We start from the raw sequence: 26,545 nt of genomic DNA on the forward strand, positions 1-26,545 counted from the left end.
TTTACAACTCCTCAACTTTATTAGTGCAAAAAAATAAATAAATAAATGTATTTTGCACTTAAACAAGCAGCTTTTATGTGCATTAAAATTATATAAAAAATTTGCAGTGCAAATGCAAATTCCTTGCTGACAGTTTAACCAAAAGGCATTTCCAGTGGAAATTGGCCGACATATCCTCAGCATAACCATGTATAATATCCACAAAACTTAAAAAGAGGTTATACACACACAGTACGGTAAAATTATGTTGAAGCACAGTACGTATCACTCCGCGAGGCTCCTGCCTAATATAGCCGTAATGCTCCGACAATCCATCAAGCGGTGCGGCTTCGTAGCTTAGCAAAGTCGTACTTTGACAGATTTTCGAGCACCGTGTACGACATAAAATCGTTTCGAGGTCAGTAAACACAACCAGAATTCATACATAAGGCACACAGGATTATAAGGGGCACTCTTGATTTTCAGAAAAATCAAAGGATTGATTTCAAGTGTGCCGTATTTTCCAAACAACACGGTAATAACGACGGCCCGCTAGCATACGCTACCAAAAATAGTGCTTTTTTGTGTATCTGATGGACGAAAGCCAAACCAGTCCCACACCACTGAAGTTGCAGCATTTTCACAAACCAATTCTGGTTCATCTGTTTCATTCAACGATCCACTTTCGCTCTTCTCATTCTGCATCGCCGGCATGTGCGTATGTAAACAAAGGCACTGCGCATGCGCGTTTTACCCATATTCTATCGCGATATTTCATTTTCTTATCATTGCCCAACATTACACCGGTATCACCGTGAACGGTATGATATAGCCCAGCCCTAATCGAGACTCCTGCTCTTACTTCTTAATCCATACAAATGAACTGTATTCTGTTCTTACGTTTAAGAAGTCACACAACACTTTTGTCACTGTGTTCACTTCTGAAAAACATAATAGCTGAATAAAACGTCCTGATGTAAGTGTCCTAAATTTCTTCAAGGCAGTTGCAACTCTTTTGCTGGCTGTTGCCTCAGTCTGTCACTAGACACAGAATGTGTTTTTTATGGGGTCACCCTTAGGGATGAATCACAATGTCTGTTTTATGGGGGAGTAAATACACACTGGGCAGTATAAACTATTATGTTTCTTCTTTGCAGGATTGCCTCATGCCTGCGTCTCTGCACACACACACACACACACGCCGAACTTGAGTGCTGAGCATTGAAAATAGCTGACTGCTCTAACACAAATGCGGTGCACTCTTCAGCAAAAGATGTGAAAAAGTCTGTAATGTCAAACATGGTCTGCAGTGAGTGGTTGAACACAAAGCTGACAGCAGCAGTGTCCGGTATTTTGTGTGATCTAAAATGAAAATACAGCAGTAAAACAAGTGGTCTTGTCGGGTTCTGGTCAGTTTTTTTGTTGTTTTTTTTTCCTTTCTCTTTTTCCTCACGTTGTATTTCTGCGAAGGAACATTCGTCCTCAACAACACCGACATGATTTAATTCTCAAACTCGGTAGTGCTCATCTCTGAATCAGTCTAAAAAATACCAAGCAAAGTTGGAGTTATAACATGATAGTATGACTTTTTTTTTTGCGTATTTGCGTGTAATTAGTAGCTCATGTTTCATGCATTTATATAATCTATCACAGTGAAGTGCACTAAGAGAAAAGTAGAATTAAGAAAATGTCTATTTAGAGTTACAGATGAATTATTGTCATTTGACATATAACAGCTTATTTAAAAATGATCAGGTTGCTGTCTTGGCGCGGTCCTTATCGGTCTCGTGTTCCTGCTATTTTCTCATCTGGTGGTGCAATGAATAAAAGACCACATGACAAGAGGATAACATAACAACGAGGTAAAAGTGGGTGGAGGAGGTGCGAGCGGATCGCCCGGAGGGGGGAAATGTAGGTACATTAAGCTCAGCAATTGGTCAATAATCCCTTCCTCTCACTATTGAGAGGAATGCGGATTTGAGTGTTTGTGTGTGCGCGCTAATACATCGAGCACTATAGGGGTTAAACTGCGTGTCTCTGGGGAGCGTGTTATTGACTGTTGACCAGCCCAAATTAATTTTCAACAAGCCTCTTCAGGGGAACAATGGAGATGGATTACTATTGCAGAGGGAGGGCCTTGTGTGCTTTGGCTTCACTAAGTGGATGTCTGGCCTCTTAATGCGCCTCCACCTCGGCCAAACTTACAATCAGCTGCTTCTGTTGCGAGTCGTCGTGATTGCATCCCGTGTGCGTCCTCTTTAGAGTTGAACATAAAGGTGTGTTGACAGAAGAGCTTCTTTTTCGCCCTAAATAATTTTTTCCGGTGACGCTGAGTGCAGTCATTATTTCCAAAGTCTGATTTAAACGTGCCTGTGTAGTCGATGTGCCTCGGCTGAGGAAGTCAAGCAGCCGAGTTAAACAAGAGGCCTCATTGTTAATTTGAGCATCCTGGCTTATTAATTTGGTTTTGATCTATCGGAGGCGGCTGGGTGTCATCCCATCGCTTGTTTTCCCTCTCCCACTTTGAATGGTACAAGTGACAAAAGGCCTCCCACACACAGTAGCTGGCGCAGTGTGATCACTGCATGCTGAGACGCAGGGAGGTGTCAGCACTAATCTCCTTTAAAATGGCTCTCTTGTCTTACATCCGATGCTCACAGCATATCCTCGGCACTGTAATTGTGTCTACTCGATGAGACTTGCCGTCCCACTTTTACGCCACTTTTGTTCCATACAGGGAGCGCGCGCCACTGAAGTTGTGATACATTGCACTTGACTGAGGAGTCGAAATTCAGTGGAATGTTTTTACCTGCTATTCTCAGCCACGTCTTGTGCTTTCTAATCTTCCATCGCTAAAAGAGGTAATAAGAAGTAATATGCAGTACAAAAACACAATCTACTCCCATTGTCAGCCTTGGGATAAAACCAACTTCTTAAGTATATACTCTGGAAAGCTATTGAGACTGTTGAATTTCGCAAGGGTGTAGGAGTGCCTCTTCTCCCGGGCTCATATTCAGGACCTTGCAGGGAGATCCGGAGCGGGATTTGAGGTTTTATTTTAAGGAGCACTCACATTTTTTCCTTGCAACTAAAAAAAGCAGAGAGACTGGTGCCACTTTTAACTGATTAGGGTGATGTTTTACATCCAGTGCACACAGTACATCACTCTCATTGTCATTGTTAAACCGGGGCTCTTATCTCTTCTTTTTTTTCTTCCTTTTTTTGTGCACGGTCATTCATAGACTACTTTGTTTTCTGCGCACAGTACAATCAGATTTGAATTGCAGTTCATTTATTGACAAGCCATTGTGAAATCGTGATGCACCTCCATTAGCTCGGTGTGTTTTGTTTCGATAGAACAAAAAGTTTCCCGTTTTAATAGCCGTGCACGGCATCCTCGCCTTAAAGGTCGGCCTCTTTGTTATTAAGCAGGTTACGTCGGGGTTAGCTGAACGGCACTGCCCTCACGGAGACAGGATAAACTGTGGAGGACAGGTAGATGCAAACCACTCTATTAATTCAAAAGTAATCAAGGGAAATGTAACCTGGAATTTCCCCTGGAATTTTCTATTCCCTTATCCCAAAGCGACAGTGTTACTGCTATATTCTCCGAGTATGACAAAAGGCCCACGGCTGAGGCAGTTTTCCCAAGGTCGCTGCCTGTGATGATGAGGAGCGTAGCTGACTTGATACATCTGGACTTCATTACAAGAGACTGGAACATGCACCACTATCATTCTCGCTATATCTGCTAAGGGAGACGGAGCAGACGCAGATTCCAACTTAGCAGGGGTTGTCTTCCATCTTTCCTCATGTTTTAAGGCTTCGCCTTCCGTCTTCCTCTCATTTTCCCTTTTGTTATTCGAATAACTTCATCTTTATCTCTTCGAGCGCCTCTGAAGTGCTGTGTGTTTATGCAAAATCCATGTTTGGCATACTTGTCGAGACTGAAGTGAAGATTGAAGTGCACGTCAGTACTTTAACTTGAAGCCTGCCTTACCTGGATGATTCTCCCCCTTGTTTCCCCTTTCACTTTGCTGAGAAAGTTTCTTCTTCCTCTCCCATGCCTCGTTGTTGCCCCGGAAAAGTCAGAGCTAAGTCAGAGCTCTCCCTGTCTCGCCCCCAGGACAGAGAGCACCTAGCCACATGCCTTGTAGGCTCGCCAGGAGCTCAGCGCCTCTGAACTGACTGATTGCCACTCGGAAAAAAAAAACTCCCACATTGTTGCCGTGCTGCCATTTGCTGCCACACGCACAAACACGAAGCACATCAAAGGAGCATATTCACTTAGCCCCACTCTACATCCTCATCAAGCCATATACCCCATTCCCCGAATGCACCCCTGCACTCCTCCTCCTCTTTCCTTCCCTCCCTCCCTCCTTACTCTGCCTCTCTCTTTACCCATGGTAAATTTTGCAAATTACTTCAAACAGACTAATTTTCATTGCGTATCAGAAGCAGCGCACTGGACCATGTGGCTAAGAGGAAAAATCAATGCGGCCCTAAGTGGGAGATCAAACTCAATATGTAGGTTTGGACTGAGCCATAGTGTCTTTATTACACCGAATAAATCTATCTCTTGTGTGTGTGTGTGTGTGTGTGTGTGTGTGTGTGTGTGTGAGAAAAGCCCACATGGGCACAAAGCTGAGGAGGCTTTGTTTGTTTCCTTCGCTTGAGATGTGCATAGAATGAAATGTCCTCTCTGCAAGTAAGCAAATTTTCATTTATCCCGAGCTGCCTTAATTCTTCGCTCACCTCGTCCAAAAAAGGTGAAGGCTGAGGTACTTGTGCTGTTTTATGCCATGCCTAACGTGGAATCTAAGTTCGGCTTTTCATGTCTAAATATACAATGCACAATGCCACGTGTGACAGCAAACCTCCTCACCTTGGCCATTATCCGTCTCATAAACTGACAGCTTGCCTTTATGATTTAGTAATTAAAGTTCATGCAAAGAAGTCTAAAGCTGCGCGTGTGTGTCTGCTGTTCCCGTCCTTATCACATCCTGTCCTCGTAGGTATTTATTGAAATAGAAAAAGCTGCTCCTTCCATGCGAATGACACAAGTAACCACATTTCTGTCTTCATTTGATATGTCATTGCTGGACCTTGTACCATATCAAGAAACAACAGGGATCCATTATTGATATCTAGCAGCTAAAGTTGCATCACCTTGAGAGTTCCAAAGGTGAAAAACAGCGTAGCACAACTGGGGTGTTGTTGTTTTTTTTATTTTATTTTTATTATTATTATTATTTCTTTATTTATTTCTGTTTCCCTCTAGTGAGATGTCACTTCAAAAACAACCCGACCAAGGAATGTTATTATGCTGAGAGAATGTCAGCCAGTTACAATAGGCTGCTTAATGAGGTAGTGTGGCAAACTTTCAGGTAGGCCATAATATGAATTATTTGTCATTGGCTCTGTGTGTGTATGTGTGTGTCTTTGGAAAGGGCCCAGTGTAAAGTGGGATGAAGGCAAGCCTTGATGGAGAGATGTGGCACTAGCCTGGGGGCTCGCTCCACTGTGAGGGTAGTTAGCTTACTGCACACCGCCATCATTAGGGACTAGGGCACTTGTGCTTGGGAAGGTGAAACGCAAGCCTGCACTCAGACAGCAGCGAGTACACGTAACACCTGTAAATATGCTGCGCTTCTTCTCGGCAACTCCGCCTGTCTCACACTCGGTCTCGAGGTGTTTCTACTTGAGTCCTCCCCCTTGTAAGAAGCTCTTTGTAACAAACACTCGGGAGAGATCGAGCTGTAAGTAAACTTTAAAAGTCGATTAGGAAATGTAAAAATGGCCTGTATTTATATAGCGCTTTACTAGTCTCTAAGGACCCCAAAGCGCTTTACATATCCAGTCATCCACCCATTCACGCACACATTCACACACTGGTGATGGCAGCTACATTGTAGCCACAGCCACCCTGGGGCGCGCTGACGGAGGCGAGGCTCCCGGACACTGGCGCCACCGGGCCCTCTGACCACCACCAGTAGGCAATGGGTGAAGTGTCTTGCCCAAGGACACAATGACCGAGACTGTCCAAGCCGGGGCTCGAACCGGCAACCTCAGTCAGTCAAATGCAGATCTGAGAAACTGGACTCGTTGTGTTGTCACTCGTAGATGTGAGGATGCTGTAAAACAACAGAAAGCATAAGATGCATCCAAATCGATTCCTCTGTTGCTGCTCGATTCTGTGACCTTTGGTTTTATCGTTCGATGTCGCAGAATTAATTTTTTTAAAGGAGGATCACAAGATTACGAGAAAGAATTTATTTTTCTCTCTTGGAACTCCCCCGTTTTTTTCCCCCCGTTACAATCTATTTGTTGTGCGATACACACGTTAACACCTTTATGCATCCAGAGTCTTTGTGATTCAGCTTGGCCTTGCTGCCGGCACACTGTGGGATAGTCCTTTAGGAAAAGCACCAAATCATACCAAATCTTCCCTCATTTGTTGGCCCCTGTTTATTTATTTGATGAAAGAGATTCTTTCATATTGTGAGAGAGAGGAAAAAAATGTCTTGAAATGCTCACCTTTCATGTGCATCATTTTATTCTTCAAGGTCATCGGACAGTTGTCAGTGAATAAAGAGTGGGCTGATTCTTGCTAAACAGTGTGAGGATGGAAGGTGATGTTGAGTCTATGCATGACTCAGTGTGTGTTAGGATTTTATGAAAACAAGGTGGTCTCAGCATCAAAAGCTAAAGACATAGACAAAGGATTACTAACTTTTCTCTTTTTTATCAACTTGCTTGTACAAAAAAAGAAGAAAAAAAATCAACAATGCAGAAAGAGACAGTCAGAATCAGCTTTATTGGCCAAGTATGTGTACACATACCCTACGAGGAATTGGGTTCTTTCTCTCAAACAGCATGTCTAATATAAACAAAAAAAATATTAGGTTTTTTTTTTTCAGTAATTAAACACCTTTTACATCTACCGTTTTTCTTCAGTCCAGTGTTTAAGAATACCAAAAACACTGATAACACGCAGACTGCACTGCAGCACTTCACCTACACTATAGAGTGCAAACTTGTAAGTATTGACCTCACCTCAGGATCCTTTACTTGTTTTTCTTTCGACAGTCCTGCAAAAATCAATAGATTTCAGTTCATCCTCGTGACTTAAATCTAAACTCCATGAGATACGGTCAAGAACGGTACGCGGGGCCACTGGCTCGGTATTCCTATTCCCAAACAATTCCTCAAGTGCTTTTTGAACCTATGAAATTTGATGTCTTTCTTCAGGGAGCAGTATACTCAAGTGCATGAAGAATGAATGAAGGTTTGTTCCTATGCGATGAAGGTCACAACAAGGGCCACAATGCACTGGAATTGGTTTCAATATATTATTTTGAACTAGCTATGCAATTCAGGCTTTTTAATTTTGTATGCCTCTACAGTGTTATGAGAACTCCTTTCAGAGATGGCAGTGGCTCCAAACTAAAGAGCATCTTTGAAATGTACGTCTGCACAGGGAAAGTGAACACTGACCCCCCCAGCCCCCTTTTAACTTTGTATTGAACCCAACTGAGATTAAAAAGAGATTATGATCATGAAGTACGACATTCATCCGCTAATATGAAGCTATATGAAAACATGTGCCATTTTAATCTTAATAAAAGAGACTAGTTGTGTATGCTATGCTGCAGCCATATCTGCAACCTTTCAGTTTTGTCTTGTTGCCACAATGAGGGTCAGGGGAATACATCCAAAACAATATGTCTTTGTATGTTGTTTGTTGTAACATAGGGGACATATTTAATGTTTTGCAGTGTTTTCTGATTTGTATGCTTGCCTGCGGCGATGGCCTTCAACATTGTTCCTCCATGCCACACTCACATCAAAACACTTAATTTCTCTACTCAGGTACACAAAGCCTCTCCTCCTTCTCAAAGTGCAATAGAACCATCACAGACACGTCCATGTTATACGTAGCTCGCCGGTTCAGGGTTCAAGGGTATATACTGCACAAATGCATTAAATGTGCAAACATTCAAAGGGAACGAAGAAAAATTCCTGCATTTCCTTGATCGCAAGTGAACCCTTTCTTTTCCAGCTCTTCTTCGCCTGGCTTTCAGTCTGCATTACAGCTTTAGTACTTTTGTGTTGTTTGCTCGGCTATTTTGTATATTCATGGAAACTTGGAATGAATAAGAAATCAGTGGTAAGCTCCTCAGTGTAAGGAGTGGGGAAAAAAACACAATCACGTACAGAGAAACTCTTCCTTGTGAAGTGGTTGTTGATAACTTGAGAATGCCTCGTAAATGAAGACCAACCCTGCCCAAAAAACACTGCATATACTACAGAAACTTTGTACACAGCTTTCCTCACACAGGAACACAACTTCAGTGGAACAGATGAAATCCTGCAGTGGTGATGTTTAATGGATGGTATGGCAAGAAAATGTCTAAAAGCCAATGCAATAAATGACAGCTATGATCAAACCTCTGTAAACCTCTGTATTGAAACTGTGTTGAAATGCTGAATGTGTTCAGGGACCACCCTATGTTAATCTGCATTAATGTCCCAATACTTCATTGTGGAGCACACATCCAGCCCCAGTATAACGTACTTTTGTCACCAAGAAAAAGTCTTTTTTTAATGTTCTTCTACATGTCAGTGATTCTGCAGCTCCAGAGGTCCCACTGCCCTCAGCTCATCCTGAATCTGGCCTCCATGTTAAACAGAGGCTAGGGAATGGAAAATTTCCCTATGGGAATAAGAGAAGTTTCACCTTATCATTAATTTAGCACAAGAGGTCCATTTGCATGAGACACAAATGACTGAATGTGTTCAGGCAATGTGGGAAAAGGAGATTCTTCTTATGAAGTGTTAAGATTGGAGCACAGTAGTTCTTGCCTTTCTTACCAGACTACTTCTGCAGTCCTCTCACACATTTGTGCTGTCCTGTACTTTTTAAACGTATGCACAAAGTACTCTACTTTCAACTCTGTTCGATACTTGAAATAAAAAAGCATAGTTGGTAACGCAGGCAGGAATACAGAGAAGCTTGGAGTTAAATGGTAATAGAACGTGAACCTAGATCAGTGTCAGCTGCTCAAATCTGTAGTGTCCATATACTGAGCAATAATAACTGATTAACTTAGCCTGGGATTAATGAAAGGTCCTGAACACTAGAAGAATATCCTCTTATCTGTTTGAATGCATGAACTTGTACAGATGTGTCATTTCTTTCCCCTTAAGCAGCAGCTGTTGTGTCTGGGTTGCAGTCTGGTCAGTATTAAATCTTGGATACGAGGGAGAGCTACCCTGACCTCTCTGTGCAAAGAGTTCAAGGCAAAATCAGATTTTCTTTTAAAATTATTCTGAAAAATGGGAACAAATATTATTAGAAATATGCACTGGTAAACACATTGCAGGTAAGGGAGACACGACAGAGTGCATAATTATTATTATTACCTTTAGCAGCTTATAGTAGCAGCCTTACAAACATCTAGAAAATGCTAAACATACAACATAAAATACAAAATATATAGCATAATACAGAATTTACACACACATGTAATGCAAATCTTTAGCACTGTCTAACACAGGGTTGTCCAACATAAGGCCCGGGGTTCTAAAATTGGCCAGGCAAAGACTACAGTCCGGCCCACTAAATGGCTGTGAGGATGTAGATTTTGAACTTTAAACGTTTAAAACTTTGAACATTTGTGCTAAAAATTGTTTAAAAAAAAAAAAAGAAAGGAAAAAAACCCCCAAAACATTACATTTAAAACTACAGGAAACTTTCCTGTCATTTTACTCATTGTTCATGTAGAACAAAGACTTTTTTTTTCTTACCTCTGGGATGAAATGTTTAGTTAAACATCTTCACACTGACAGAAACGTGAGTTTCACTGGTCCGGTCCACGTAAGATTAAAGTGGGCTGTATGTGGCCCTCATTGTAAAGAGTTTGACATCTGTGCTCTAAAACATCCACCGGTATCCTTCATTACATTCTTTCCTATGCTTTTAAATCCACCAGTAGATGCAGGTATCTGTCAGGACTGTAAGCACATCGAAAAGCGATCACATAGCGGAGCATTAATGTTAGTAGTGGGACAGAGAAGGGTTCAAAGGTTAGTTGGAAGTTGACCTTTGTAGAGAAAAATAAACCAGTGCTGTTTTTTGTGATTGGTCACTGATGAGCCCATCAAATCATAATATCCAACTCTAAACATGTTTTATCTTGTTTTCTGATTGCGCACGATGTACTGCCCTGCAAACAACGAGTATAAAGATGGCTTATAATTTAAAAGAAAAAAAAAAAGACTTGTTATAGGAGGAGCGGTTCAAATTATCTAAGTGATGTTACTCCTTCTCACTATGAAAAGTTTTGCAGAAGTTAATCACAACTGTTTTAGTAGAATACGAAACACCTCTGTTATTTTGTATAGCAAATAATAATAATAAAAAAACAAGTAGCCCCCCAAAAAACACGCTTGGATGTATATTTCCATTTTATGATTACGACATGATGATTCTCGAGATTTTATTTGAATAAAATGCTACATTTTTTGGCAGATTTCCTTATAAGACCCCCATCCTGAGACGCTGGGTTCGGGGATTTTCAGAATAAAAGCGAAACACAGATGCGCACATACTAAGTTGCTTTTATTAATACAGAACTGCATGCTACAGAGACTGTACAGCATAAACATTTATTCATTACAAAAAACATGGTTTTAGAACCATTTAAAATAACAGGAAAAAACAAACAAAAAAATATAAGAGCATAAAATAGAACAGGAACATCACAGCCGTTAAGGAAACATTCAAACTATTTATCATTAGCATCTTAATAAACCAGAGAAGAAATCGACAGATTACAGTCGCGTCATGTCAACTACAATGGCACCGAGTGGATGATTCTCTTGTAGCTTTTTTTACAGCCTCTTGCAACATCAACATGCCTATTTTTTCTATCTACCTATATGTAGTAGTGTACTTAAAAGTGGCAGTTTGTGTATTTTTTTGTATTTAATAGTTTTTTTATGAACTTCCTAATATACATAATTTGGCCCTGGTGGGTTTATACAGTATGATGTCCGTCTTTTTATTAAGTTTAAATTTTAATATTTGACAATTTGCTACCAAACACATTTGTTATAGCAACATTTATACTACATACATAGCAATCTATGTAACGTCACAGCAAAAAATGGTATCGAAATTAAAAAAACAAAACAAACAAACAACAACAAAACAAAACAAAACAAAAAGAGATCCCTACAGCATGGTTGGGGTGGGGGCAGAGGAAAAATTATCACAAAATTTTGGCACGGAAAATCTGTACACGAATCTACAGTCCGAGAGATGTGACTGTGCAATAAAAAAGAAGGGCATCTGACACTTTTCCAACTACTGAACACGCGGTACCCACTGTCTCGTGTTTCAAGTTTTCTTTTCTTCTTTTTTTTTTCCTGTAAAATGGCTTATAGACGCATTTCTTGAAATGAAGTTGTGCATACATCTGTTGATGAGATCTACACAGTACACTGAGCGGAATCCAGGTTTTTCGGAGAGGAAAGATAACAAAAAGATTTGCCTTTTTAAAACCTCCTTGTAAAAATGGATCGTTCGTATAGTTGCTTACCTTAAGAAAAAATATTTGTACAATGTATTCAGAAAGAAAAAAAAGAGACACATACAAGATACAACAAGCAATCTCTAAAGCAATAAATACTACTGGTCCTAGCGTTGTGACATTTTGAATTTAATAACCCACAACCCTCCCACCCGACCTCCCCTCAAGCCCACCCAAACTTGCCTGACTCCACCCCAAAGGTAAACAACAAAGAAAAAAAAGACAACGCAGTGGAAGAATGCATATTTAACACAGTAATCCCCTCCCGCCCCGTTATTCTGTACATTTAAACAAGAACAAGTAACATCACAATTAAAGTTGTTCCTCAGAGAGGTGTCACCGCTAGCCTCATGCCCTCCAAGAGTTTTGAACAGATGTCGAATGATTGGTTCGCAAGCTCGTATTTAATACAAATAAAGAAGGAGAACCAACTCTTTCAAGAAAAGGGCTCGTTGAATAATCTAGCCTACCTTTTTTATATCCGTCTTTTTAAACATTTGGATGCTGAACTAGATAATTTCTGTTTTGCGCTGTTTTAAAACTACAAAAAAGACAAAAACAAAATTCATAAAAATTTTGGCAGATTCACAAAGCTATACTACAGCTCATTGTATCATTTCTTTATAATAATTAGATTTGTCTGATAATGACGGGTCAAATATTGACCAATGAACTTTAATAAAAACATAACCTAAAATTCCAAAGCCTTATGGCACAGAAACAGAAAGAGAAAAGAACCGAGGGCGAGTGAAACGGAGCAGAGAGAGGGCCTAGAAAGATGTTTGTGTGAGTGTGTGTGTGTGCAGAGCTAAAAAAAACAAACGGAGGAGGAGAATAGGATAGACTATTCTATAGACTTGGTCACTAGCGACAGAGGCTGTGGGGCTGTGGAGGGGAGGAGCGAGTGGGAATGACACAGCGATGCCGAGGGCCGGGCCATCGAGGACGCCACAGAGGAGCCCGGCTGCCGCGAGGACGAGACGTCACGGTGCTCCAGAGCTCCGTTGTGGGAGGAGGCGGCGGGCGTTTTGCTAGCTGCTGCGGCAGAGTTTTCCAGCTGAACCAAAGATGGCGGTGGAGGCCCAGCCAGGAGGTGCGGGTGGTGGAGTGGCTGGTGGGCCGGTTTCATAGTCAGTGAGAGAGGTTGCATTTGTTCAGTCTGAGATTTGGACTCTTTTGAGGAGGGGGAAGGAACCACTGAGGAGGGGGAGGATGGGGGGGAGTCTAGTAAGCTTCCGTCCGTAGAGGGAGGACTGGCACAGCTGCCTTCACCTTGGATGTAGCGAATGCACTTTTTTTTTCTCCTAAAGGACAAGGTGAGAGAAAGAGAGCGTCTCTCAGTGTCACAGCTTCACACTGAATATCATCTTAGCACTGTTGCTGACTTAAATGCACCTTTCCCTTCAGAAATTTGTGGGGAGAGGGTTTATTAAAAAGAAACAATACTCGATGGATAACGTTTGGAGGTGCATTTAAGCAACTTTGTAAAGGAGGAAGGTGGTAGAAATGATAGTCAGTTTCTAAGTCATTAGGCAGGACAGACACTGAAGAAAGATCGCCTGGACAGGAAGCAGAAAGGGAATGAGAAGCACGCACACAGAGATGAGGACGATGAAGAATGAAAGAGATGAGCTGTGGTCGCGTTTGCTCTCCTAACGCTCTGCTGTTCTTACAGGAAGAACTGCAGCCTGTTGTCTCTAACACAACTGTTACTGGACCCAGCTCACTGCTCTACTTCTATCAGACTCTACTCTCTCTCTCTTCTCCTGAGGGAACAGAGTTTGGATATGAGGCGAAAAAGTCAACAGGATCCAAACTGCCCTGCATCTGCCCCACAGACACAAGTGTGTGTGTGTGTGTGTGTGTGTGTGCATGAGGGGGGTCAAAGCACCATGTTTGCATTCCTGCCTGGGGTTGGGACCCTCCCCCTGCCTGCCGCGTCCCGAGGCCAGGCCCGTTGCACTCGCAGAACCCGGTGAACGAAACACAGAAGGGAGGGGGGGTGATCAGGAGAGCAGGGGATTGTTGCATTTTTCTGTGGTGACTCTGCTCTGAAGGCTGTGCTTCAGATTTGGTTAAGGGGGAATCTCTGCCCACCTCATCTTTACCCTGACCCTGACAGTGACCCCTTTCTCTCTCAGCTCTCTATTTTATCACAAGAATGCCCGAAGGCCGCGGAGTACCAGTATTTAAGACTTACAGGGATGTCGAGTAAGAAAAAATAAATAAAAATAGACCAAAAACTGAGCCTTTTGGAACATGTAACGCTGACTTACTGTTTAATTAAACCTTTATTTCTGTTAACTCTGATCTACATAAACGCAAACGGAGAGCAGATCACTGAGGATGAAAAGAAGGAGGGACATCGACAGATTACATATAAAAGCCCACAATCGCATGCTGGGTGGGGGGGAAAAAAGGCATGCATTTCTGATTAAGTCAACACAGTGCAAGCACACAACACCAGGACAGCAGAAAAGAGTGAGGATGAGGCTGTTAAGTACATCCTGTGCCGATACTGTAGCTTTTTTGGACGGCACGGCGCATCGATCGGGCGTAAAAAGGTATCGTTTTGCTACTACATGCGCGCCCCGCTCTCGATAACTGTCTGTCAAACTGCAACAAATGAGCTAATATCCATTTTTTAACAGACATATTGATTTATGGTATGTGCCCGTGTATGATATTGATTTCTCTGTCTCGGGGGAAATTATAGCAGATGCATCTTTTAGGAAATGGAGCCCAGAGAGAACTTTTAACCTCTCTGCTCTTAAAATGAAGGCTGATTTACTGCACTTTTCAGTCTCCTGATCTCATGATGTGCTATTATTAGAAATAAAGCCATGTTTCTGATAATGTGTGTGTCAGCTGTAAAGGAAGGGGCCAGCTGGAAGCTAACGGTTACAGAAAAAACAGAAAAATGACCTTTTGGTGTTCATCTTGCTACAAAATTTTGGCTTTTTTTTTAAAGCTCATCTGTGTTTTAGAAACAGTGAAAATGAAACATTAAACAGACAATGTGCTGCGATGAAATGTGTAGAGAAAGAGTGGGGCAAGATGTGGTGCAAGCCAGACACAAAGAAGGGTATTACTTAGCAGAAACAAATACCTACCATGAAAATATTCCCAATTCAAAGACTGCTTGTGTCAGAACAGAAAGACAACAGGTAGGGACTAAGTAAGGGTTATCGAAGAGGAGTTTGGAGGAAGAAGAGGTGGAGAAGGAGGAGGAAGAGGGCACAGAAAAGAGTGTCACTGAGCAGGCCCTCAGAGAAAGCAGGGCTAAATTTGTAAGCATCACAGTGTTATTCAAAAAGAGTGCCAATTAGGACATACATGACATTTAGGATGGGAGGGAATTATCCACTGCCTGGAGAGAAAATGGATTTCAATCGTAGCAGCTTAGACGGTCAGAAATGTTCTGCTAAATCACATTAGGAGCCATGATCTTTCAACATGTGTTTGGATAAAATATTTGGAAGTCTTATTTAGAAATCCATTTTCTGACACTTGGCTTGAACTGACTTTAGAGGAGTAGGAAACTTCTCAGTTAGGAAAAGGGGAGCTGAGAAGTTTTCCATCTGTTACCACAGTGATGGAAACGTGTTTTTAGCAAGACATCTGAGCCAGTAATCAAGGAGAAGATGCTCATTGTGGATGTCTTTCCTCCCATTGCTACTACAGGAGTTATACCTGCATGGTTTGCACCATAAACTCAGCTGGTCAAGCCCGAACAAGGCACGACACTTCTTTGGGGTATTTGCATCTGTTAGCCAAAGAGGTAGACACAAACACACACACAGAGACAAAAAGGAAAAAAAAAGAAAGAAAAAAGAAAATGGACACGTCATTGCACAGACAAAAACATGTAGCCAGGGCTTAGATTTAGGCTGGCAACACTGGGATGTCCTCCATATTGACCAAGCCATCAGGCTCCAGAACCTCCAAGCCCCGACCTGCCAGTTTAGGACTTCTGATTAATCTCAGTAAGGCTCATTGTAACTGTGCATCCTGCAACTTTGCAACTTGAACACATACACACAGACACCACTCATACAAGCACTCGTACGCAAAACCTTTTTCCCCAAACAGGAGGTAAAAAATCAAATAGGGTGAACCCAGAGATAGACCGGCAGGGTGTGGCTGGAGGAAGCTGAGAGGTCATAATAGCCTGGCGGGACAGACGGGGGAGGGAAGCGAAGAGAAAGGAAAAGCAGCAGCATAAAAGAGAGGAGGAAGTCCCAGCGTAGAGTGACCCAGCCTTCACCTGGCCCTGGCCAGTGCAAGCACACACCATACACACCTGCACGGGCCACACCAGTTATTCTGTTGGTCGAGCCCAAAGCGCGCTCGACACTTCTTAGGAGCGCTCAGGTCTGATGCCGCAACAAGGAAGGGAAGCCAGCAGAGAGGAGCAATAGAACCAAAACCAATAAAAAAAAAATAAGGAACAGAAATTAAAAAGAGGAGAGAAATAAGGAGAAAAAACAGTGAATCTATGAAGCTTGGCAGTGGCTCATTTTGCAAGAAATCAAAACCCCGCACCCAAAAGAAAAAGAAAAAATAATTCCCCTTAAAGCCATTATCAAGTGTGCCTTTAAAGATAGGGCTGAACTCGATTAGTAAGTTTCAAACACAAGTAAAAATCAAAATGCATGCAAATTATCCAATCGGGATGTTAACAGTGGAAACCTTTCAGTAGCATAATCTAAATTCTGGCTGGAGTTAAAGCTGAAGATAAAGACCGATTTGGCTGAGAGGGGTATAAATGGAGCAAATGCAGGTTGGATTAATTTACGGTTAGATGCTATCAGCGCACTACGGTTTCAAAGAGACGAGGTCAAGGTGGCAGAACTAGGAAGAAGTAGCAGATTGCTGGAGCAGCACAGTCGTGAGTTAGCCCTAGCCAGGGGAAGGATTAAAAAGGCTGGAATCTGGAGAGGGAATCTACTCTTTAGACCTGGCATCAAACAGTTGATTATTTTCCATCAGCATTGGCGGTCTGTTGCGGAACAGCTGCCAGTCACTTGCTAGCTCTACCCAGTAATCAAGTCATTATCAGAAATAGAGCTGAGTGACAGCAAAACGCTGTGGTGGAAGCGTTTGAGTCCAGGCTTTGTCTGAGCAGAGACTTATTCGACAGAGGCTGGGCCAAACTCATGCTGGCCTATAGGAAAGGCAAAAGTGCAGCTACTGAAGCATATAGATTAAGGAGGTTTACCCTGACATTACAGCCTTCAGGTCATACTTCATAATGATAATCTAGCTTTATATATAAATATATATATATATATATATATCACCAGGTCCTCAAGCATACTGCATAGTAATTTGAGCTAAATAGCAACAGTAAATGAGTGTAAAATGAATTAAATATAAGCTACCCTGAAGTCAAATAAACAATGGCAACATTTTTGAAGAAAAGAAAGCAGCAAACAAAGCAAAAAGAGCATATTTCAAAATATAGGATTTAAGCTTAAACCTGCCTCACTGCACATTTATGAATGGATAGATATAGATATATAAATGTATACATAATTTTAAAAGGAAGGAAAATAAAACAGTTAGTGATTTAATACTCAAAATGACATTAGCACCTGTAATCGGAGGGAGTGAAAGGCAAGGGTTTGGAAAATATTCTCTGCGTTCTGGAAAAAAAAAAGAACAGATAGAGAGGCCTTCAAGAAGAAATCCGTCACCAAAACGAGCGCAAAATACATAAGAACAAGTCGTCATTGCTCCTTACATCATCAGAATTAAAACGCATAATGAATGAATGAATGAAAATCACAGGTTTAGCAAACCTCCTTAATTTTTAAGATATAGGTGATTTATTTTGTTTTTTCCTCAAGTTGGTATAAAAGCATGCAAGGAAGCAGGCGATGGGAAGGGGAGGTAGGCCCAACAAGCACACGCATGCACAGTCACGCAAACACGCACGCGGTACAGTCGTGCAGTCCGTCTGCAGGGCACAGGCAAGTAAATATAAAACACGCACACAACACTGTCAAAGTTAATGGCTCTCACGATGCTTAAACCTCACATTCTCGTAACATATCACAATACCAGAAGGCTAAGGGCCAGGGGAGGGGAGGGGGGGTGAGAAGGACTGTGGGGGGTCATGCATATTCAGTCGCTATTAGCTAGGGAGAGCAAGGGAAACTGGAAAAAGGAGGGAGGGGTGGGGTTTACAAGCAATTCTACTATTTAAATATTGCATTGGGTAGCAACTATACCAAAAAAATAAAGAGAGAAAAAGCCAGGCAATATAACTCACATACACACACAATAAAAAAAATTAAAAAAAAACATAACACAAAAAAACCAGCTACACTTTTATCTTGCAAGATGTCACATCTGCCTGACACATGATGGGGCTCTTCTAATATGAGAGATAATTGCAGCTCACTTACCATTGCTCTCTGCTTGCTGCTTTTCCCTTTTTCTCTTCTTCCTTTTCCCCTGTTGGTTAGCCGCCAAAAAATAGAAAGAAAAAAATAGACACAGACAGGAACCTTAGTTATTATATTGCAGAATGCCCAAAACATGAAACAGAGAATAGCACTCATCTTCGTGTTTACTTATTTATTCATTCATTCTTTCTCTGCCTTTTTTCTGTCTTTGCCCTCCGGTTTGCAGCAGCCACTGCAGGCCAAGACCAGAATTCTCCCTCCTCTCTCTCCCTATTTTTTGGCTCTTTTCTTCTTGTTCTCTAATCTTTTGTTTCATTTTCCTCTGTTTTGTGAATGCCTAGGCATCTCGACGCACTTCTTATTTGGAAGACGGATTTCTCAAGGCTGCTGTTGGGCGACTGCAGTGGTCAGACTGATCCCAAGATGAGAATCAGGTATGCGTGGGTCAGAGCGAACTATCCAGGCTACAAAACATTTCACACTTTAAAATCTCAGCTTTAATTTGAGTAGTTTTACAATGACATAGCAAGAGCTATGTGGGATATACTGCACTTCTTGGGCAGCTATGTGTTGCTCACGTGGCTCAAAGCTCACTGAGCATTACCGAGCATTGTAGTTCAAGGTGGTTTGAGGTATCCATGTAAAGTGGCATTTAAGGTACTTGTCTTTCCAAAATCACATGTGTATATTTTGAAAACCCATGTGCACAGAGGTAAAACTCGCCAACAACCAACTACGACTCTTTCAGATTGGAGGACTAATTTATAGCCCCTATTAGACAAGCAGGTGTGAATGAGCACCCTGGTCACGTTTTTATGAGGTAAGATTTACTTGCTCACGAACTTTAAATGTCAGCAAGTAATGTTTGAATGCCGAGGATGCTTTCCAGGATGTAACCGCCAGCAATCATGATGTTGAACCCCTCGGTAATCCACAAAAACACATGCAAAAAGAAACAGGTTGAGTTGTGCAACCAAGTTCTGTGGAATAATGACAAAATATCAACCTGGCCAGTGGCATTTACTGATGATTTCACTGCAGATAGAAGCAACTCGAAGTATACAAAAGCATTTAGTGTGGTAGGATTCTCCGAAATGCCTCTAAACCCGTTCAGAATGGCAAACCTAAACATTTACCCAAAGCAACCCCAGAGCAATTCAGGGGGAAGAAGTTAAACACCCTGGAACGGCCAGGTCAGTAATCTGATCTTAATCACATTGGGCTTAATTCCACTTTCTGAACACTGGAAAGGCAAAGAGGCATGGCAGCAGTCATGAGGTGAAGGCTGCAGCAGTAAAGGGCAGGGAGAGCACCACCAGGGAAGCTACAAAGCATCTGCTGATGACTATGGACCAGGGACCTCGGGCATTTACAGACTGCACAATATTTTAAATATAATGTAGTTTGACTTCACATATGTCTGTAAATGACCTTTGTTCCCTGGGGGAGGGGGGGGGGGCTGTGTTCTAAATGCTTTCTATACTGATAAACCCACTCAAATTAATACTAAGACTTGGTACTTTGCATCCTTTATTTATTCCTTACTGGACTGTCATTATCTGTAGCATGATAAGGTGGATTTAAGACCAGAGCATTTTTGTGAACAGATTTTGATCTGTGGGGCAAAGAAAGGAAAAAAAAAAGCAAAAATAAATGGCCTTGAATATGTGACCTAGCAAAAGGGGGGGAAAGAAGAGGCTAATACGACTTGTAAACTTAAAAACTTACATAGTTGTCTCGTGCTGACCAGCCTGGGTACAGCTGCATGTGGAGCTGTCGTTCTTTCCTGGCCAGCTCGTAGTACTTGGCCTGCTCCTCCCGCGATAGGGCGTGCCACTGCAAAATGAGAAACCAGGCACAGAAAGAAGAGATTTTCACCCAGAACAGAGATAAAAATAGAAGAATGTGTGCATGTTGTGTACTTTCTGTAAATCCCAAAGTATGTCATCATTAACTACGACTCTTTTCTTCCATCCCATTAGGCCCTTTACAGCCATGTTGTGATTGAAATCAGCATGGCTGAATGTCTTGTGCGAATAAGCTGGTAGGACTTACCCTTCGCCCCAGGATCTGGTTGATGGCAGCACTTTCCTTGAGTGTGCACTCAGCCACCACTTTGGCCCGCATCTCCTTCATATAGAGCATGAAGGCATTCAGAGGTTTCTTTATGTGGACCTCTTTCTTTTTCTCTTCTACCTTTTTACCGTCTGTCTGTTTCCTGTGATGGGGCAGAGAGCAGTGAGATGAGCAGAGTCTATCTCCAAGTGGTCACCAAAAGTCAGTAATAGGAGAAAGTTTACTCACGAGCTGTCGAGAGAGCTGATGTCACTGTGCGAGGATTCCTGCTTGACGTTGGGTGTTACGATGGCTGGGTGAGGGATGCCCGTGGTGTGCAAACTGTGGTGAGGGGGCACCATGTGTGGGGGGAACCTAGAGGACAGAAGACTGTGTAAATCGTCAGAATGAACACAGGTGAAATGAGAAGATGGAGCACATGTACACACAAGACTACACGTCAAAGCACATCATGTATTTTCAGTTTCTTTCACAGAAATGGAATTGACCCTTAGCCACACTAAATACAAACATTCACATGAAAATTTCCTAAGTATTAATAAACATTTATAGACTTATCTACTCAAAATGACAGTTTACTCAGTCACTAAAGCTTAAAAAATAGTAAAAAGGTCATTTTCTGTTGCTTAATTACTACAAATCCACACTACACCCAGTCCATTTTTTTGATGGGATACTGGATCCTTTATATGGTAGCTTTATCATGCGTCTCTAACTACTGGGACAAACATGAAAAAAAATAAACATCGTGCTGAATTCAGTAAGACATAAAACCAGTAACTGATGTTTTACTGAGGCCACAGCTCAATGTGAGACAATCAAAAAAAATTGTAACGCCTCCTGCTGGTCAACAGAAAGAACACAGGTTTAGAGGAAAGGCTTAGCTAATTTAGCTTAGCTAACAGCTTAGCTTGCTGTTAGCTAACATTTTATATGTTAGCTAACATTTTATATGTTAGCTAAAAATGATCTTTGTTTATTAATACTGTTAACTAGTGTTGTGCAATTAATTTTCCCAATGGCTCCCTAAGAAACTGGGACTGTTGTTGAGGGCCATGTCATTCTTAACACATTTTATCTCTTAAAAGCTTATTAGCCGCAGCTTTAGCTAGTCTTGTCCATTTGTTTTCTTAATTTCCGATGGTATGTTAAGCTACCAATTTAATTTGTTCGTCTAGGACTTGAGGGCTCCTTGAACTCCTGTTTTCATAGTTTAATGCCTTCGATAGCTGAGAACTTCTCAGCACGCACATGTCATTGCCATCTATAACAAATGACATATACAATAGGTGTGCACATGGTTTCCAAATACGATTCTACTGGCAATTACTATTTCCATCATTCAGCTGTAGATAACAAGGGGCGATCAAAGATTTCAGTTTATTGCATTTTGCCAGTTAAACGATATGAAAATGCCAGATTTGGGAGAGGTAAAGCTTGAAGTGTTATCTCTTATCAAGGAATTCTGCAAACTAGATGAAAATGTTCTATCATACACTCCGGTATTGGGTCTGTATTTATTTCCTCCCCATTCGTTTCTGCCTATTCAGCACTGTCAGCAGCACTGACATTTTTATCTTCATCCCTCTGCACTCCTATCATCATTTCATCATCTCCAACTGTGCCACATATCGAGGCCAAAAACTCTTATTTATAAAAATCGCTCGCACCGGCTAGAACAGCCATAAGACTCTGCTGTTCTGTATGCGCCAGTGTATGTATGACAATAATTATTTGTGTGCGATTATTTGAACATGCACGTTCATGTGTATGTTTACAGCATGGTGCCTTAGTTCCACGTGACCACACACAAATTCAAGAGAAGAGAGGATGATGAAGGAGAAGAAAAAGGAGAAATAATTCTTTTTTTAAAGCAGCTCATTATCCAGCAGTGTCTGGCTGCATGGCTCCGAGCCAGAATATAATGATGAGGATAAACTCGCCAGGAACAACTAGTTTCTGTTGGAGGCCATCTCAGGGGAGTGCCAGTGCTCCCCCTCAAACTCTTTCCCTCTTTTTCTCCTTTCCCCTCTTCTCCCTTCATCACTGACACATTGGTGTTTGTGCCATGTCATCCGATGATGGGGAGCTCGGCAGCAGTGGCTGCATATCGCCCATCATTAAGGCTGCTGCATTTTCTTCACTCACCCCGTTTCCTCTCTCCCTGTTCACCCCTCCCTCCTTCTCTCTCTGTGCACTTGTTAAAATTTCCTCTGTTCCAAGATCTATTTTTCTCTACTCTCTTCTTCTTCTCTACTCCTCCCTGTCCCCTCACCACCTCCACGCTCCTTCGTTTCCTCTCTCCACCCCTCCTCCTGCTGCCACCGCACGGCCCAGGTTATGGTTTAAACATGACGGCCATCCCTTTGAAGCATGGGGGCATCATCATCACCATCATCGGGCTCATCAGCAGCAAGCAGCGCCTTGGACCAATTTAGCCAACACAGAGAGGGAGATGCATTGGAGACCCCACCCATCCACCCACCCCAACCCCGGGGCTCCTACGTCTCAATCTCAAAGGTAAGAATGGCTGGTGGGAAAGGGGGGGGGGGGTCACCGGCGCAGCAAGCCCAGTGTCAGCCAGTGCCATTTAATTGCCAGTGTGAAGCGATAGCCCCCGTGCCTGTTTAATGTATAATGATCCGGCCGGTGCGCTTCTCCCGTTAACCAGGAAAAGAGAGGGAGTGGGATGACGGGGGAACATATCAAAGGGCAGGCTTAAGCACAAGGGGCAAGGGGGCCTCTACATCCACCCACCTGTCACACATACATTCACACGCACACAGACAATATGGGGGACCTGCACTGGCTCCAACCCTATTATCAAAATAATGTCTTTCATTTGCTCCGCTGACTGTCTCTACTCTCCTTGGCTCTTTTTCCTCCCTTCCTACAAGAATGTATTTTTTAACAGGACCTAGGTGTAAGGTGCTCATGGGGGGGGGGGGGGACTACGAGGTACCAGATTCATTCCTTGAATCCTAATTCAGTTCGGGCTAAGGCACCCGGGACTGATATGAAGCAGCGCTCTCCTGCAAAGACCTAACTCCCGACAAGAGTACAAGCCAGGATGTCTTTTCTCTCAGATTTTCTATCACAGCAGTGTGGCCTGATCTTTAAACAAAACCAACAAGCTGAAGCAGGCTGTGATGAAGGGATTCTGCTATGCTGCTGACACAATTAGACAAATTGTTACTAGATTTTGTCAGCTAGTACATTTTTTTCCCCTCATTTTGAGGGGGGTGATGTACTAAACCCTCCCATTCACCAGAGAACTCCCAGAGCCCTCCATCTATTCAGTTATACTAATTCAATTAGGGGCCTCATCACAGGGCATTAGCTCTTCCCCATGGCCAGTCCCCCCCCACACCCCAGCCAGTATATTCAATTAGCCGCACTGGAAATAAGATGATCACAATGTAGAGGCTGTCATTAAGGGACCAAATTAGCAGTCACTTAAAGCCCAAGTTGGCTGGGTACTGTTGCCAGATGCCAATGTCTGGATAGACCCACCATCTGACCCTTTGCACTTGAGACTTGCTGGGGATGGGCTGTGAGGGGCCCAATCTGACTCTAATGCAGACATCGTTCCAACGAGAAAGCAAAATTGGTGCAAGACAGAATTTTAAAAAACCAGATGCAAAAAAACTGAAGTAAACCGTCTAGGTTAGCCTATAAATGAAGCTACCCTTTATTCTCAGGGTTATGCTTCACAAAACATAATTCCCTCTTGAAACTGCTCCCTTCCTGCATCTACATGATCCATCAATGTCACAGAGGTCTAAACAAGCCGCCCTCAGGAGCTGCTTTTCCAATCAGGCTGTAATTAAACTAAAGCTTGGCTTCATCCCTAGACTCCAAACCAGCGCCGTCCAAAGTCCCCTGCTGCAGGGGCATGTAGAGGGAGGAGGGAGGAGCAGTGGGAGTGGAGAGAGTGGGAGGCTGTTTGTTTTTCTGTCTTGGTGCTTTTTTGACTCATCCAGACCCACAAATCATGGGGTTTTCAGGCATCCTAAATTAATTACAGTCACTTCCCACACAATAGAGAAGACATGCGTTCCTCAGGGGAACAATAAGTAGCTAACTGCTGACTGACAAATAGATACACATGTATAAAAGATGGCAACGAGTACACACACACACAATGCCCTCCCATGGGTGCACTAATGTCCAGAGCAGCAGATGAACTGGACCAAAGCACTGGCCAAGTGTCAGACCCCAGCTTATATTACGTAGTCCTCTTCAAAGTGTTGCTGTTTGTTTATCTGTCTGCCTGCTTAAACTCACAGCAAGGACATGCCCCATCTCATTTCACATCAGCCTGACATGCAGCGGGGGTAAATGTTCTTCAGGGGCCTCATTAGAAAATGATAAATATAATTAATATTTGAGCATGCTAGCTGAAGCCCCACACTGGAGAATTGGCCTTTTGAACAGAGATGGGGGAGTGGGAGCGCTCCTTAAGGGAGAAGTTTCTGCTCACTGTTTGTGCACATGAGCGTGCGTGTGTGTGTGTGTGTGTGTGTGTGTGTGTGTGTGCTGCTTGCGCATTGCCCTCACAGCCAACACAAACACACACCAGTGAAGGTACAAGCAAATGAGAACAAGCGTGTTTAGCTCTTAGGGCTTAACTCACCTTGACATGGATGCGTTGACAGTGAGCGCAGTTGGGTAGGGGTGTCTAAAACCCCCTGTTGTGATTGGATAAACAGGTTGACCTTGCCTAAGAAGAGGGAAGAAAAGAAGAAAGACAGAAAGGTAAAGGAACAGAGTTGATGGAAGAGGAGAAGCTAAAGCCCTCTGTCTCTCACTTCTCCCCACCGTGGGCCTCTTTATTCTCATTTGATCAGGACAAAAATCTAGGGGATTGTAGAGCGCAGATCAAAGGGAGGAAAACTCTGAACAATTTGAATGCCACAAATCTTGATAGCAATGGCTAATTAAATTTCATAACCCTTCCCTCTGTGTCGACAGAGTGGGGCCCCGTTCCTCCCCAAGCTGGAACTAGGTGTTTTGTTGTGATAATTAAAGACGAAGCGCGGGTCTCTTTAATGGAGCCATCACACTAATTGAGGTCTACACATCCAAAGACAAACAATAATGAATGTAAATTTATACCAAAATAAAGTGCAGCAAATCAAAGGGCGCCATGGCTGCGCTCAAGGCCTCTCTCGGTATTTAGATCGCGGTGAGAAAACATTAAATTAACAGAGCTTAATTTGTAGCCTTTTGTCATATTAACAAGTGTTGACAAGAGTTACCAGGGGAGAGCCCCTATGTGGAATTGTGGGTAAAATACGGGCAATCACAGTTCATTAATCTAATTGAACCATACACAGACATGCAAAATAGTATTTGACACAAAATAGCAAGTTGAGGTTGGTGAGGGCTTAAAGGAGCTGCTGCTATGGTTAAGCAGCGAGTGTGGAAGTTGGTGGGCCAGTGAGAGACAGAGAAAGCTTTTAAAACTGTGTCCATAAATCCATAAATGAAATGTATGAAAGGTAATATCCACTTTTCTTGTTTACAGTGCCACTCTTTAATGGTTTAGCTTGATGCGCACCTTTATGCTTAGCAATCATCACAGCATGAAGATGTTTCTAGCCTTTCCGCACAACTCACAGGAGAATAAAGATGAAAGAGAAGTAAAAAAAGGATTTGCTTACTGTGGTACTAACCATCCCAGCGGATGGGGGATCTGGCCGACAGTGCCAGGTGACAGTGGGTAATAAGGAGATATATCTGGAGGATGTGGAGGCCTTGGAATTCCTGTGGAAGAAGAAAAAGTAGAAAAAGAAGATGACAGGAGGAGAGAGGAGGTGGACAGGACGAGACGATGACAGAGAGAGGAGAACCAAAATCTTTGTCAGTGCTGGGATCTTTTCTTTGTTCAGTTTCACATATGAACGGGGCAGACATCACAGGAGTGCAGATGGGAGGAAGAGGGCTTGTTGCATCGAATGTACACAGTGCTAAATCACACTTCCTGATCAAAGGCCTTTGAGGCGGCACAGCGGCACAGTGTGTTGGAAGAGGCAGAGGGGAAGAGAGGTGAGGAAAAAACACCAACACGATTCTTGTCACATTTGTCTGGTGACTCAGAAGATTAATGATATAAAATGACTGCGGTTTAGAAGTTAACAAAACATAGTATCATAATTAAAGCTTTCTATCTGATCAAAGAGCTGCCAATATGAGGCTAGCAGTTGAATCTGCCCGCTGATTTACACTGACAGTCCTCGCTGTATGGGCGTAGTTATTACATACGTGAATAAACAAAGCAGTTAAGAGCTTCCTTTTTTTCAAATTCACCTCAATATTTCTGGATTTAAATCAGATTAATAGTCAATTAGCTTTACATTCGATGCTACCAGAAGTACAACGCAGTGACGATCAAACCCCAATATCCGATCATCAGTCTCCATTCGTTGAAGTGATCCTCAGATTTAGCATAAAACAAGCAGCAAATTTTGTTTTTCA

The 26,545-nt window shown here is 42.5% G+C and overlaps 1 protein-coding gene across 6 annotated transcripts in view; it reads right to left on the minus strand.

Moving 5' to 3' along the window:
- Nucleotides 1–11,760: 11,760 nt before the first annotated feature.
- The window catches only part of tcf7l2 (transcription factor 7 like 2), a 91,824-nt gene continuing 77,039 nt past the window's right edge, over nt 11,761–26,545 (minus strand). For 2 of the 6 annotated variants that reach the window (XM_085361442.1, XM_085361439.1), the window contains 9 exons: nt 25,732–25,834; nt 24,702–24,788; nt 20,294–20,419; nt 20,045–20,207; nt 19,718–19,825; nt 17,990–18,038; nt 17,174–17,224; nt 15,880–15,952; nt 11,761–12,880 (listed from right to left, as the gene is read on the minus strand). In XM_085361442.1, the coding sequence (XP_085217568.1) occupies nt 12,421–12,880; nt 15,880–15,952; nt 17,174–17,224; nt 17,990–18,038; nt 19,718–19,825; nt 20,045–20,207; nt 20,294–20,419; nt 24,702–24,788; nt 25,732–25,834 (1,220 nt within the window). In that variant the 3' untranslated portion in view covers nt 11,761–12,420. Of the gene's footprint in view, nt 12,881–15,269; nt 15,343–15,879; nt 15,953–17,173; nt 17,225–17,989; nt 18,039–19,717; nt 19,826–20,044; nt 20,208–20,293; nt 20,435–24,701; nt 24,789–25,731; nt 25,835–26,545 lie in introns of all 6 variants that reach the window. The other 4 variants (XM_085361443.1, XM_085361440.1, XM_085361441.1 and 1 more) reach the window with 3 other exon arrangements.

The sequence above is a fragment of the Diplotaxodon limnothrissa genome, linkage group LG8 (genome assembly GCF_057381915.1).
Source record: "Diplotaxodon limnothrissa isolate DT_005_m linkage group LG8, D_limnothrissa_male_GT1.1, whole genome shotgun sequence".
In the NCBI taxonomy this organism is placed as follows: domain Eukaryota; kingdom Metazoa; phylum Chordata; class Actinopteri; order Cichliformes; family Cichlidae; genus Diplotaxodon; species Diplotaxodon limnothrissa.